A 15871-nucleotide genomic window follows, 5' to 3' on the forward strand; every position below is an offset into this window, starting at 1 on the left:
CTTGGAGTAGATCGCTCTTAGTTCGTTGATCCTTTGGGGCATCGTGAGAATCATCTCGCCAACTTCGAGATTGTGGGATTTTCGCCCACTCTTGCTTCAAAACTTGGAGTAGATCGCTCTTAGTTCGTTGATCCTTTGGGGCATCGTGAGAATCATCTCGTCAATTTTCTACGAAGCGAAAGGAAGATCTACTAGATATTAATTAAATTATAAATATATCAATTCATGTGAATATGACTGAAAAATTTCATTTTTTCTGAAAAGGTGATGTCTATTTACTTGTGACCACGCTGTGTATGTTTATGATCGGAGTTGCAGGTATATTAGAAGGTGGTCGAGGGAAGAAACTATGGGATCACAGAGTTGATCGAATACAGAAACTGTATACAATTTCTGTTTGAAATATACTTTGTTTCATAATATAAGGGTACAAATATATACAATTCTGAATCTTGAACTGAACTTACCAATAAATATAAAACGTGATTCTCGTAATGAGGATGAGACCCCGGTTTCATTATGTATAAATTTACTAACGTACTATGTATACAAATTGTAATTAAATAGTAATTCAAACAGAATCACGTGACGTTATACACATTTTTGAGACTTTTATCAATTTAACAAAAAAAAAAAAATCCAAGCATGGTTTAACGTGTACTAAATCATTATTGCATTAATTAAATTGGGGAAGTTTACATTCTTGAAGTGAAGGAAATTAAAATATATAAATTTGTAGATTTGAATTTCTGTATTAAAAGTGAAGCTAGCTACCAACAACGCTGTTGCAACAATTACTGTAATATGATTTTATTAGCGGATTGGATAACACTGATAGATTTTTTTTGTCTAGCGCAAAGCTACACAATGGACTTTCTGCGATCAGTCCACCATAGGGAATCGAATCGTGGATTTTAATGTTATAATTCTGTTGACTTACCGCTGACCCACCGGAGAACTAGTGAATTGGAAGTACGTGTACAAGATCAAACGGGTAGGAGGGCTATAATTAGTAAAAAGTCAAGAAGTGATATGCGTGTGAAAGGTTAATGGATATGGGTATTTCCACCACTAACTTTTATTATGTTTTAATATTGGTATTTATTAAATTAAATGTTTGAAAATGATTGTATTTTGCAAATGATAAACAGGTATTAACGTACTCGTATTTTCATTTAAAGATATATATTTGCAAAACTGAAGGCATTATTTATAGTTTTCAATTTACGTTAAGCAATTGGTATTTTTAAAGATGATTGTTTTATTTGATTTTTATTAATAGCGTATATTCAAAAGCTTAATTTACTAAAGCCATATTTAAATAGGATATTTTGATTATAATTTTTTGTTATACGAAATAAAATGAACCTGTAGTTTTCTTTAAAGAGGATATCTTTCATAGTTTTGTGTTTATGAGCAAATGTCATAGTTCAGTTAGTTTGTTTGTTGTCTAGTGGATACCATACCGGGCTGCGGATCAGATAGTCCAAGATTAGACTCACGAATGTCAGTGAACGCGTTCCTTCCATTTAGTTTTAGAAAATTTATACAAGTATCAGTCAGTCCTGCTATTCAGGTAAGAGTAGCCGCATATCAGACGATAAGTGCTGCAAACTAGTTGTCAACCCTTTGGTCAGGTCAGCATTTCTTGATTAGGGAAGGCCTTGCCTGAACTTTAAGGGCTTCTGCTATAAATGAAAATTTTAATTCGACACTTCTTTCATTATTGGGTTACAAACATCGTTACTACACCTTTTCCGATGATTTCCGAGTAACTAGAATATAGTTAGTGCTGATTTGATACTAGTTTACATCTGAAATATTCGAGTCACAATAACATTTATACATAATACTAAAAGTGAATAAATAAATGAGTTTTCGAACTAAATAAGGGAAAGTTTCGAGCTTTATAGGTAAGTGTCGACACGTGTATGGATTATAAGTTTTCGAATAAATGCAGACTTTTAAAGCGATAACTACTGAAATAGGCCTAGCCACAAGAACCTGTTATTTATTACTAAGTAGTGTCATTTACTTATGTTTACAGTTTCATTTGCATCATGTAGTTTTTACTCATCTAAATATCGTTAGATAAAGGTTATTTATTTTTTACATTGCTGAGCTCATAATGATATGAAGAACAAGGTGAGGATAGAGTTCAAGGCTAATATATACAAATTAATACTTGAATAAATAGTAAAACTATTATCCAAAATTAAAAGGCATTGTCTTGGTTGGAAGTTATGGTTTATACTCGCATGTAGTTCCATAAACATGTTACGTAACCAGTCCATAATATCTGTTGTATGTTTAAAGGAATGTCTCTTTAGTTCGATTGGCCCCCCAGTGGCACAGCGGTATGTCTGTGGACTTACAACGCTAGAATCCGGGTTTCGATACCCGTGGTGGGCAGAGCACAGATAGCCCATTATGTAGCTTTGTGCTTAATTACAAAACAAACAAAACAATTAATTCGACTGTAGTATTAGGTTTTTACTCATTAGGCAGCCACCAATTAAGCCGAGAAAGGAAATTTGTGAGAGGATTGAAAGAGTGCTTACATGAGCTATAAATGGTAAATACTAATGACAAGTCATTGCTTTTTAGTTATTAGTTTCTTTTCTTCACGTGGATTTAAGTGAATAAAAGATTACGTAGAGGCCTAATCTATACTTTGGATCGCTACTTCCACCGTAGCAGACTAGTTTCGTTGAGTTCACAGCTCATTAGCCTTATAATAGTTAGATTCCTTTTATTAAAGTTTCAGACCAGGTGAAATTTTATGGATTTTCTCTTGATGCAAAACAAGGATAAGTTGCTTATTCATACGAACTAAATAAAGACGCGCATTTTTTCATTAAATAATTGCACTATTAAACTTAACACAGATCGACATTTTTGAGGCGTCTTCCTTTCTAGTTGACTATAGAGGAAGAAATACATAGAACCAACTAACACACCAATATAAACTTTCACAGCGAAGAAAGTTTTTGGAAACAAGAATGTTTTTAGTATTGTGGCTTTCTTATTTAGATAAAACATAACAGAAAACTGCGAAAGAATGATAATTTAAGATACACGAAATAAAGGAATAACTTAATGTAAAAAAGGAATAAACCAAAGTTAAAGCCATAACGCCACTGAACATGATCCGCACTTTTACCTGTTATAAAAGTGGCAGTCAGTCCCCTTATTTTGTTTAATTCTTCTCGCCCTTAACAGAAAGATTTATATAAACCTAGGACTAAATACCATGCAAGTATAGACAATTACAAAAATATTTTTTCCCCACTTCCTAAATTATCATACCAGTTAAGACTAATTTAAACGAAACACTACACTACACCAAATAACTAAAATAACCTTTAATAATGGCTGGAGACGGTTTGAATGGGTAATGATGAAAAACTTTAATATAAGTTTAACCTAACAGCCAATGTACAACCTTGTCGAAACGTTGTACATTTGCTGTTATGTTAAACTTGTATTAAAGTTTTCTTCATTACCCATTCAAGCCGTCTCCAGCCATTATTAGTCTCAAAGTGGGTTCCTCGTCACCGAAATTAAAATAACCTTTGTTTACAAACCTTTACCAAAAGTACAAACAACATAAAACTTGCCTACTGTGTGGGGTAATTGTTCGTACTAAAATGTTTCTGTAAAAAAATCAGGTAAAAAACACCAAACATCAAGATTTAACGTTTGATTCAAAATGCTCTGGATTTTTAAGAACAATGCTACTCAAAGAGCTATCTGTGCTCTGCCCACCGCGGGTATCGAAACCTGGTTTTTGGTTTATAAACCTTCAGTCTTACCGCTGAGCCACCTGTAGGGGCGTTAAAAGGCTGTAACTAATAACATCTTAAATATTCAAAGTTTTCCATATTATGAACACAGAAGTTGATGCAGTATGAACATCAGAAACAATATTTTCAAAGAATTTTTGTGCCGGTTGTGACCGAATATACATATTGCTTGGCTGCGGATTGAACTAAAAGCTGAACAAACTTTATATTATCTACCTGAAGATGGTGACCAGGTATACCCTCATGGAGAGAAAGACTCATCATCTTGTATATAGGCCTGAAAAAATGTCGTTAAACAAATTAAGATATATTACAAATGATTTTTATTTCCTACTTGTATTAACTCAATACTATCTTGTGATATAAACATTATTTAAAAATGTTCTATGAATTAAAATATAATTAAAGGTTTTAAAATATTTTCATCACAAACCAATCATTAGTTAAGACACTTCATAATTTTGATATAATGGGTAAATAGTTCTGTAATTCTTGTACATAATACACTACACAAAGCGATTAAAATATTATAGGAATTTGTAATTTCTTAACTGTGACGAAACATAAAAAAAACACTATTGTAAATTGTCAGCTACCCACTCAATTCATTTGTATGCAACTCAGGCATCTGGTGTTATGCCATATGAAGAGAAATACATATTTACAGTTCATGACATCTGACTTCGAGATAAAGGCTTGTTACCAGAAATACGTAGAACAACGTGGTACTGATGATGCATGCCTTAAGACAGGAAGCCCTGAGGTTTTGTCTACCATTCCTCAGAAGGAACTGTTTGCAGAGCATCTGTAGTATGTGGAGTCACTTGCCACCATGCAATGTATCTCCAAAAAGCATCCTATACATGGCTGATGGAAATGAAGTTTAGTGACCATAAGGTGTTTTATTCCACCAATCTCTTCTTCTTCAAGAACTGGGAGAGGGTTATTATTTTATAGCAGTATTTTTGCTTTGTCGTAACCATAGATGAAGGAATGGTCAATAAATTCCTTAAATTTGCTGATGATATTAAGGTCTTGGATGTTGCCTGCTGTGAAGAAGATGCAGCTGCTTTACAAAATGATTTAGCTCATTTAGTGAGTTGGGTAAATAAATGGCAGAAGGGTTTTACTTACAATAAATGCAAGATAATGCATGTGGGTTATCATAATTTGAATTATACTCTTAATTTGGATGGGAATAAAATTAACAGTGTTATGAAAGAAAGGGATCTTGGTGTAATGGATGATCAGTTTCTTAAACTATCCAAGCAGTGTGTTGTTGTTAGTGGTAGGGCAAATAGGATTTTATGCTGTATCTACAGACATATTGAATACAAAGGTTTATAATTTCATTGTATAAGTCACTGGTTATTGTGTTCAGTCTTGGGTTCCTTACCTTTGAAAGTACATTGAAATGTTGAAAAGGGTTCAGAGGAGGATTATTAGAATGGTACCTAGGATGGAGGGTTTGTCATATGAGGAGAGATTAAGATCTTTAAAACTGTTTTCTCTTGAAAAAAGAATAGTTAGAGGGGATATGATTGAAGTGTTTAATATTGTAAAGGGAATTGATAGTGTTGATGCATCATACTTAAAAGTGAGAATAGTAGGACAAGGGAACACAAATATGATGTTGGGCAGGGTAGGAGTCATCTTCAACTAAGACAGTTTTTTTGAATTATAATGAATAATTAAAAAAACGTTGTTATTGTGTAAATATAAATCGTTGTTTTTAATTATTTATTATAATTTAAAAATATTTTAAACACAAGTGCCGGTAGTGCATATTTAAGACAGTTTTATTTTTCTAACATGACGGTTGGTCTCTGGAATGGTTTACCTTCGGATGTTGTGGAGACCGTAAATTTAAGTGAGTTTAAGAGAAAGCTTGATAACTATATGAATGATGAGGACTGACTTTAAGATTTTGTTTTCATATTTTAGTTTATCTATTTAATAGTTTTAGTTTAGTTTAGAGTGTGGGACTGCCGAGATGGACCAATAGGTCCCTTGTTGTTCCTAAACATTGTTATGTTTTAGTATTGGAAATTTTGATTATCCTTTAATTATTTTGTGCAGTGCAATTAACTTTCAATACGCTGTTCACTCATTAAACAAATTTTAAAATAAAACAAAACACAGCAATAAAAAAAAAAAACATTGGGGATTCAAAGAACATTGTTGCTTTGTATCCTATAGTAGAATGACATGAATTTTAAAAGGCGAAAATAAATGTAAATTGCAACTTACGACTGTTTAGGATTTGCAGTATTCAAGAAAAACATGCCAGGTCTGCTCCCATCAGGTGAACTGGGCACATAAAAAGCAGCTGTACTTTCAGTCATTGAAAGCGGGAAAGGAACAATACTGAAAAAAAAGTGATGCTCATTATTTTCAGATGGGCAAGCGGAAGAAGAACAATACTGAAACAAGTGATGCTTAATACTTTCATACGTTGAAAGCGGGAAAGAAACAATAATAAAAAGTAACAACTTTAAGACGTTGAAAGCTGGAAGGGAACAATATTGAAAAAAAAGAATGGCACTCATGCTTTTTCAAATTTTACTCGTAGATTAAACATATATGTATTTATGTTTTAAAGAGACAACTGTGCTACTTTACTAGACTACAGAAATCTATGAAATTTTGCAATAATAAGATTGTCCATGTATCATAGGATAATTTTTTCCTTATTTCCAAGCTGGTAGACGAAGACAACTAAATAAAGATTCAACATTTACAGTACAAAAGAAACAAAACGTGATGATATTTATTACAAGTAGAAAAAAAAAGATTAAGTACAAGTGAAAGTTTGTTCAAATGAGTTGGTTGGTTTCATGTTGAAAAACTATGTGGTCTAGTTGAGTTTCACAAGTTGGATGTTGGTGGAATAGTTTATTTATTACACTCAGAAACATAAATGAGTTTTTCTGAGTGGGTTTTTTTCGGGAGTATACAACCAATGAATATATTATCGCTTTGAGTTCTCAAACTCTGTAGAGAGATTGAAGTTTAATGTTTGTTTGTTATGAATTTCACGCAAAGCTACACGAGGGCTATATGCGCTAGCCGTCCCTAATTTAGCAGTGTAAGACGAGAGGGAAGGCAGCTAGTCATCACCACCCACCCCCAACTCTTGGGCTACTCTTTTACCAACGAATAGTGGGATTGATCGCACATTATAACGCCCCCACAGCTGAAAGGGCGAGTATGTTTGGTGTGACGGGGATTCGAACCCGCGACCCGCAGATTGCGAGTCGAGCACGTTTTTGTGATCTATACTATATCAACTTCACTTGTTGGTTGTTTGCCAATAAATAAGAAGGCCGAATCTCTGGTTTAAAATAATAAATCGTATGCAAAAATTCATTTCACCTACAGGATTTTAATTAAAAAATAATGTACTTACATTTTATCCTCGGAATATGAAAGGCCTAATTTGTTTTAAAGTTTTGCATTTGTGCCCAACTGATATATTTCAAAGCTGCTTACAAACCCTGAGTGAGGATTATCATTTTCTCTCTGTCTTCCGCTTTGAAGATGCAGTTTCCGCGACTGTGAATATCAGTATTATTACTGATGAAAATCTGAAGACATTAAACCTACATGAAAACTCCACGTGACTCTTACAAACGTGGTATAGTCCGATTTGTTTGTTGCACTACATAAAGTTCCCGATGAACATCGTTCATCAGTGACTGTATACAATTTGGAAACTGTAAATGTGGAATGAGTGCAAATCTGGTGCACGTAAAACCATCACGTGAATTTTATATGTATTGTAGTGAATTGATATTTGATGTTTCGCAAGGAGTATACATTCAAAACGACTAAAATTTGTTCTGTTTTGCAAAGTCGGAGAAATAGCACTGACTTAACTTTTATCCGTCCATTAGATGATTCCAGTCCCGTTTCGGCTGTTCAGAATAACAAGGATGGATGGATTTTAATACGGCTACTTACGACCTCACCAATTTTGTAGTATTTAAGAACAAAAATCCAGTATTTATACATCTTTTAAAGCAATATAAAGTGTGTCTTAAACCGAAAAGCTATACCCTACTGCCTTTGAGTGCAAAGCTGTAGTTTAATTAGATATACCTTAGGGTTATAGACTAGTGTCATGACTAATTTGGATGAGAAACTCTAGCTTAATTAGACAAAACCAGTGCCACGACTGTCTTGTAGATAGAAGCTGTAGCTTAATTACACAAAATGAGTTCCATGATTGTCTTGAGGTAGCGAATAGTTTAATTAGACAAAATCAGTGCTATAAATGTCTTTTAACTAGAATTTATAGCTCAATTATACAAAACCAGCGTGAGGCCTGTCTTGGTTGGTAGACTCGTGTCACAACTGTCTTGGGCTGGGAAGTTGTAATTTAATTATGCAGTACTAGTGCCATGGCTGTCTTGGTTGGGAAATGTAACTTAATAATCACACAAAACCAGTGCCGTGGATGTTTTGGATTGGAGACCTGTCATGGAGTGGGAGGTTATAGTTTAAACAAACATAAACAATGTCATAGCTGTCTTAGGGTGGGAAGCTGTAGTTCAACCACGAAAACTACAGTAGTCAACATTTGCTAGGGATCATGTTTTTACATAATAGGTACACTAATGTTAATTAAGGTCAGTTCTGAAAACAAAGACATAGCTTGGAAGTTCATTATCTGGACATTGTTTGCCAAGTGCAAACTTTCTGCCTGGGTGATTTTGATTGGATCCTGACTTTGTTTTCTGACCATACTCCCAAATTGAAAGTTCATACAGTGAAATTGTGAGGTCCTTAATATGAGATCACTGATAATTGCTTGCTAAAATTGGTCTGATTGAGGTTATGCAGTGCAGAAAATGCCTCGTTTAGGTCAAAGGCATCATCTTTCTCCTGCAGAACTTAACAGGGCTGTTGGGATGCTGCAGGGAGGCATGACACAATGCAGGGTTGCTGCTGCTCTTGGCACATCCCAAAGTGTGGTGTCCAGGGCCTGGAACAAGTTCAGACGGTTTTGCAGAGTCAATAGCAGACATAGTGAAGGAAGGAAAAGACTAACAACTCCACAACAAGGCCACTACTTGACCATCCAGGCTCAAAGGAATTACTTTGCTCCAGCTGTTAACTTCATTAACTCCCTCCAAGATACCACAGGAGTCCGAATGTCTACACAGACGCCTTCACGAAGCTCCGTTGAGAGCTAGACATCCAACTGTTCATGCTCCTTTAAGCCGACAACACAGGCAGGCACGACTGCAGTGGGATAGAGATACTATGTGGACTTTCTTAGCAGACGCAGAAGAGCTTGGAGATTCCCTGGTGAGCGCAATTTGTCTCAGAATGTCATCGAACACGATCTCTTTGGAGGAGGCTCAATCATGGTGTGGGGAGGCATCTCAATTTCAGGCCGTACCAACCTTGTAATTATCCGAAATGGAAGTCTCACCAGTTTAAGATACAGAGATGAGATCCTTGCACCCATTGTTCATCCATATGCAGGTGCAACATGGCCAGACTTCCTGCTTATGGATGACAATGCGCGTCCACACCGTGCAAGGGCAGTGACTGCCTTCCTGGAAGCTGAAGGAATTCCCAGGATGGAGTGGTCAGCTAGGTCTCCTGACCTCATCCCAATAGAGCACATCTGGGAGCAGCTACAGACAAGGCTTCAAGCTCGTCAAGCTAATGTGATCATGAGCATACACAGACGTTGTGCAGCAGTCATTAATGCTCGAGGTGGTCACACAGGCTACTGAAATCATCTTGACGGTGAATTGGACACTTTTTTTCAATGACAGTTGATTTTGAAATTTTTCTTGTTAACACTGTACCACAGGGTGCATCAGTTCCCCAGGCTCTGTTATCCAAGTAAATTTTACAGAATTTAATAAAGTATAAAAATGTCTTATCCAGGTGTTTTTGTTCTTAAAATGTTCAATCTATACATATTATTGTGGTAAGTGTTTCACATACACTCAAAAAATGATCCCTAGCAAATGTTGATTACTGTATTTAAAAGATTTAGCGTTCCTTGACGAAGTTTAAGTAACCTTTTTAACTCGGAAAACTTTGCTTTTATTTATACACATGACGTTCTCTACATTATGCAGAACCCTCTCGTGATAGTTTTTGTTCTTTGTAAGTATTAGTTATTAAACTTGTTTAAAACATCATTAAATTTACATTTTGAGGGAATTTTTTATGAATTTTGTTTGTTTGTTTAGCACAAAACTACATGGGGTATCGAAACTCAAGTTTTAATGGTATAAGCCATCAGATTTACCATTGAGCCACCGGAGGGGGGCATTTTATAAAGAGTATGAAGAATAAATCAGTATTAACCATAAAAACATGGTGGGTATGAAACTCTGGGCCAAAATGTATGCATATTTAGTAACAAATAGGATCATTATTATTAAGTTGGCATACAAATACACTTAGCACCGTCAAACTGAGAATTGCATGTTAAACATCTACATATCTAATTTGTACAATGAGACAGATTCTATGGACATCCCGAACGATTTATAAGAACAGCAAACATTTTTATCAGACGCCTGTAGAAAGATGGGTAATTCAGTATTTGACCTATCACAACGAAACCTTACCAAAACACATATAATGACAAAAATGTAACATCAAATTATTACAAACAGCGTCTGTAACCTTATATCAGTTCATATTAAATATTCAGTTCTTGGTTGGTCGTTCTCGCACTCTAGTAATCTGCGCCAGGTGAGACATGTTGTTGATGAGGTTATTGATATACTCCTTCCTGATTTAATCTCAACATGTCACTAGCAGGTGCTGCAACTCGGCTTCAGTAGCTGGTTTATAGTCGTGGTTAGCAATTTTCCGGGATCTTAATGGGATTTGCTGGCCATGGCAATATTGTAACGTTCTTCTGTTCGAGATAATCTTGTACAATACACTCACTGTGGGCAGTGACATTGTCATCCTGGAAAACAAAGTTATTGCCAAACCTTGACCTAGCATATGGCAGAAATATTGTCTCCACGTGATGCCTGTAGGAGGTGCCATTGACGTTTCCCTGGAGGATATGAAGAGCAGTTATTCCACCATGATGAATAGCTGCTCAAACATGAACTGCACCACCTTCTGTGGAAAAGACAGTCTTCCCTCATCTGTTCTCCAAGCAAACGACGAACACGAATCCTACCATAAGTTTTAAGAAGCCTGAAACAAGACTGGTCTGAAAAGATGACATAGTGTCCTAACTGTAAGTTGGCATGCTGTCTTGCCAAAGTAACACGGTGACAGCGGTGAATTCTGGTTAATATTGGTTTTCAGATAGTCCTTCTTGTAAAATAACCTTGTTTGGTCAGTCTTCTCTTCACTGTTCTTCTGGATACGCTGGAATGAACGTGTTTATGCCATTCCTTTCGTAAGGTTTTGAAAGACTTCTTTCGATCTTGACATGTTAACCTGATCAAAATACGGTCATCTCGGGCAGTAGTTTTTCGGCGTCTACCAGTAGACTTTCCTGGAACAAAGTTTCCTGTAGTCCAATGAAGTTTTAGGATTTTGGATACAGTACACTGGAGTACCCTACTGTTCTGACAATGACCGTTTGCTTCATACCGTTTTTGGACAGTCGAACAAATTGACACCCTATAACTTTTGGCACGTGACGAGGCATAACTTTACACTAAGTACAAATAAATTGTCTGAACAAAGCGTTGATCGTTTCGAAAATGATTATACCAAAAGCACACCATTTTATACAAAACAGGTGTGTATGTGTTTTTTGACGAACAAATGCTCAAAACAACTTGTACAGACCACAATAACAACTCGTACATGTTTGTCCGATCATATGCTACCTTCTGTGTTATACTACTTGGGAATTTAGTCAATATCTATCCATGCATATAGAGTGTAACATCAATATAGAACAGTATGCAAACTTTTTGGCCAATACTTTACAAACGAATATGTTGTTTTGCTCTAAATAAATGCGAATTACGTTATAGGCTTTATATAGGTTTTACAGAAATTACACGTCAAACATAGTGATAAGATGTTGAGCTACTACTTTAAGTTAAGTAATCATATTTAGATTGGTTAAATGTTTAATTTTTAGTCGCCCTCTTGTGGATTAGGGATAAATCAGTGGACTAAAAATCGAATTTCGATACCGCCCGTGCGCAGAGTACAGACAGTCCATTGTGTAGCTTTGTGCTTTACAACAAACAAACAAACAAAAAATAATAATTTCTAATCGTAGAAAAACACGCGTGAAAAATGTTGAAATAAACAGAAACATTAAGTATTACATACAGTAGTTTCGTTTTAGGAACCTCCTTGATAACCTGTACTATCTTAGGTTCAATCTGATTTTCCACAGTGTCCTTGTAAGCTTGAAGAAGTTCTTGCTGGAATAGAGCAAAAAATACAGAAAATATTAGAGGTAAGTTCAACTAGTTATTGCAACAATCATGATTAAGTCATGCGTGAGTGCTTTCAAATATTTACACAATTTATTAAGTTGTGTCAACAGTTAATTTTTAATGCACTGGACTTAATAGAATTAAATATATTCAACATCGCATTTTTACTCCCCTCCCCCGCTCGTTCTTAGATTACTGACTGAATTCTGTAAAGACACTATCATGCGGGGTTGCTTGTTTTAACTACTTCAACCCTGATATCCGGTTAGATAGTGTTGTTTACGGGTAATCTTCCAACTTTTAACATAGCTGTGTTATCAGCTGGAGCTTCGTAGTTATGCTAATTATTCAACGCAGTCTACAGTTGGTTAAAATATCATTCTTAACGTGGTCCCTCCAAATATTCTGGGTGGAACAGGAACATACTATAGTTTAAATCTAGTTTGTTCTATTTGGACAGCCACCTTCCTGTACACTACTTAGAGAATGTACTTAGGAAATTTTGGTTTTCGAAAGCTCAGATTTTTGTGCCAGAAACGGATGGTAAAAAGAGAGTTAAGATGAGATATGTGTGCCAGAAACGGATGGTAAAAAGAAATATGTGTGCCAGAAACGGATGGTAAAAAGAAATATGTGTGCCAGAAATGCATGGTAAAAACAATTAGAGATGTGTGCCAGAAGTGGATGCTAAAAACAGTTAGAGATGTGTACCAGAAATAAATGATAAAACAGTTAGAGATGTGTACCAGAAATGGATGCTACAAACAGTTAGAGATGTGTACCAGAAATGGATGCTACAAACAGTTAGAGATGTGTGCCAGAAATGGATGCTAAAAACAGTTAGAGATGTGTGCCAGAAATGGATGCTAAAAACAGTTAAAAAGAGCTGCCATATGGTACACTTGTTCTTGTAAACCTTTGTTTTATGTACGTTACACAGATGAAAAACAAAGAAACACATGTCAGTAATACTTTTAAGACTGCATCAATTATTTTACAGGTTTTCCAGTCCGCTCCATTGCTATTTGGGCACAAAATCAGCGCGACGGCTGTCTTGGTTGGTAGACCCGTGTCACGAATGTCTTAGGCTGGGAAGTTGCAATTTAAACATGCAGCACCAGTGTCATGGCTGTCTTGGTTTGGAGATGTGACTTAATGATCACACACAACCAGTGCCGTGACTGTTTTGGATTGAAGAGCTGTAAGTTTATTAACAAATACCAGTGTCACATCTGTCTTGGAGTGGGAAGATATAGTTTTAACAAACATAAACAATGTCATGACTGCCTCGGGGGGGGGGGGGAGTTGTAGTTCAACCACCAAAACTATTTAAAGACTTGGCTCTCCTGGACGAAGTATACGAAACCCTTTTTTTAAATTTTGGTCAAGTTTGATTTCGCAAAATTTATTTATTTAAGTTAGCTGTGAAATGTGAGGTTAGGGCATACTATGAGGTGGGGTGTTAAGTACTTGCCACGTCATTTTTGACTTGCTATACGCTAGAACAAATATTAATCGATGCTTTTAAGTAAAATGTCGTTATCATATATTGTCTTACAATTTGTAAAAAAAAAGAGATCAAATCAAATGCTCTTTCTATGAAATATCTTATTCAAGTCTCGTCATGCCACGTAAATTTCATTTTTCACACTTTTTTTCTTTTTTTTTATTGCCCCTCCCCTAGTGGCTCAGCGATAAGTCTAAAGATTCATAAGAGGGTTTCGATATCCTTGGTGGGTATAGCACAGTTAGCCCGTTATGTAGCTTTATGCTTTGCTACAACCAACCAACCAACCTACCTTAATTTTGATTATAAAACACGACGTCATTGGTCTTGCATTTCTGACTTTTTGCTCACGTCATAGGTCTTGAGTAAGTAGAGTAGCCAGTGAAGTATTTCAAACTTAGTTGTACCTAGGTTCACCTGTTTATAGTTCTAAATATATTGATGTGAACCGCTTAAATATTATAATATTTTGAGAACTGTTTCTTTAGCATCTAAAACCAATATTCATACAGATCTACTATTTAATACAAAGTATTTTACTAGTGTTAACCATTATTATAGAAATGACATCAAGACTAACCTGTGTCTTGAAAAAAAATTGAGGATCGTTTCTTAGCTGTTCCAGAAAATCTGTTCGAGACAAATTGGATCCGAGGCTTTTGATCACCTAAGTTTCGAAATTTAGATATACAATATTTTAGAAATACTTGCTGGATACTTTTGTAAAAGAAAAATACAAACAAACTGTACTTTTAACTAAACTTTTGAATGTCATCGGTCGCAGTAACCAAATTCGTAGAAATAAAACATCATATACATAATTACATAAATCTGAACCATACGCTCCAGTTTCCACATCTTGAACATAATTATCGTCCTTTCAGCAATAGTTGAGTTTACCGATAAAATCTCAATGTTTAAGATAATATACATTTTTAATTATTATCGCTATATTTTTTAAATCCCTGTGGTGATTCAACGGAAATCTGAGGGCATATAACGCTAAAAATCCGGTTTTGAAATCCACGATCAGCAAAATACAGATAGCTCACTGTATAACTTTTTGCTTAACAACAAACAAACAAAATGCTTTATAAAACATTTTTGAAAATAAAACTTGAATTTATCATCCAGCAAGAGTCACTTTTTTAGTGCTAGTTTAGATTGTAGTCTTTAATAATTCTATTGAACTATTTAAATATGTACTCGTACGTATTTATTCCAAACTTCTTTCATTGACCTTTGCTCTTAAGATAAGCTTCTCGGTTACCCAGCAGTAAGCTTGATGTCGTATAACGCTAAAATTCGTGGTTCGAAACATGCAGTCGGCAAGGTGCAGATAACTCACTATGCAAAATGAAGCTTACCGCTAATAATTGATATGTGCTTGAGAAGTAGTGCTTTAAAAGCACGATATAAAAGACTGTTTAGTTTAGGTATTGATTGATTTGTTTTTGTGAGTGAATATTTTATTATTGTTTAGTTTTTGTTATAATAAGAGTTTAGAGTAGACGATTGTGGGAGGTTTTGTTAATAATTCATTGATGTTGAGACTACTGAACGTCGTGCAATACACTGACGTCGAGAATATAGAATGCAGACAGACGATTAGGTGATAAAGATATAAATAGCATGAGACGGATAACAGCAGACAGATAATAGTAGAAGAAAGTATAGTTGCAAAAGGAAAAGTCAAATACCGTACAAGTGATTCGCCTAACGATTGACATAGACCTAATATCTAATATGTTAGAATATGACTAACAGTAGAAAAGAAGATAAGAAAACTAATTTATTCCGTCAAAGCGTGGTTCTAAAGTAATTGAATCAGCCTGAGTACACTTTGACAAAAGGAAAAGAGGATCTTCAGAATAAAGAAGCCCAAACGATTACGGTAGCTTGCGCAACAACTGTAAGTGAATCACATACAGAATACTAGTGCAACAGAAATAGAGAAGATAGTTCGGCTTGTCAACAGAAATTCTAAACTAATTGAATAGGCCTAAGTGGATTTTTGACAAGAAGGAGAGAACTACATATATAGTATTTATGATATGCCATAATATCTATAGTGTTGAAGAATTTATTGTACATACGTTAACTTGTTCCGAATATGAATATTATTTAGAAAACAAGTAAAGTAGTGTGCTGTT

At 35.2% G+C, this 15871-nt stretch overlaps 1 protein-coding gene across 2 annotated transcripts in view; it reads right to left on the bottom strand.

The window, feature by feature from the left end:
- The window catches only part of LOC106461179, a 37552-nt gene that overhangs the window by 13411 nt on the left and 8270 nt on the right, over positions 1-15871 (bottom strand). For both annotated transcript variants that reach the window (XM_022388047.1, XM_022388046.1), the window contains exons 5-8: positions 14299-14385; positions 12102-12196; positions 6057-6173; positions 4023-4083 (exon numbers count right to left, since the gene is read on the bottom strand). In XM_022388047.1, coding sequence (XP_022243755.1) covers positions 4023-4083; positions 6057-6173; positions 12102-12196; positions 14299-14385 — 360 coding nt within the window. The remainder of the gene's footprint in view (positions 1-4022; positions 4084-6056; positions 6174-12101; positions 12197-14298; positions 14386-15871) is intronic.

The sequence above is a fragment of the Limulus polyphemus genome, unplaced genomic scaffold, assembly GCF_000517525.1.
Source record: "Limulus polyphemus unplaced genomic scaffold, Limulus_polyphemus-2.1.2 Scaffold909, whole genome shotgun sequence".
In the NCBI taxonomy this organism is placed as follows: Eukaryota; Metazoa; Arthropoda; class Merostomata; order Xiphosura; family Limulidae; genus Limulus; species Limulus polyphemus.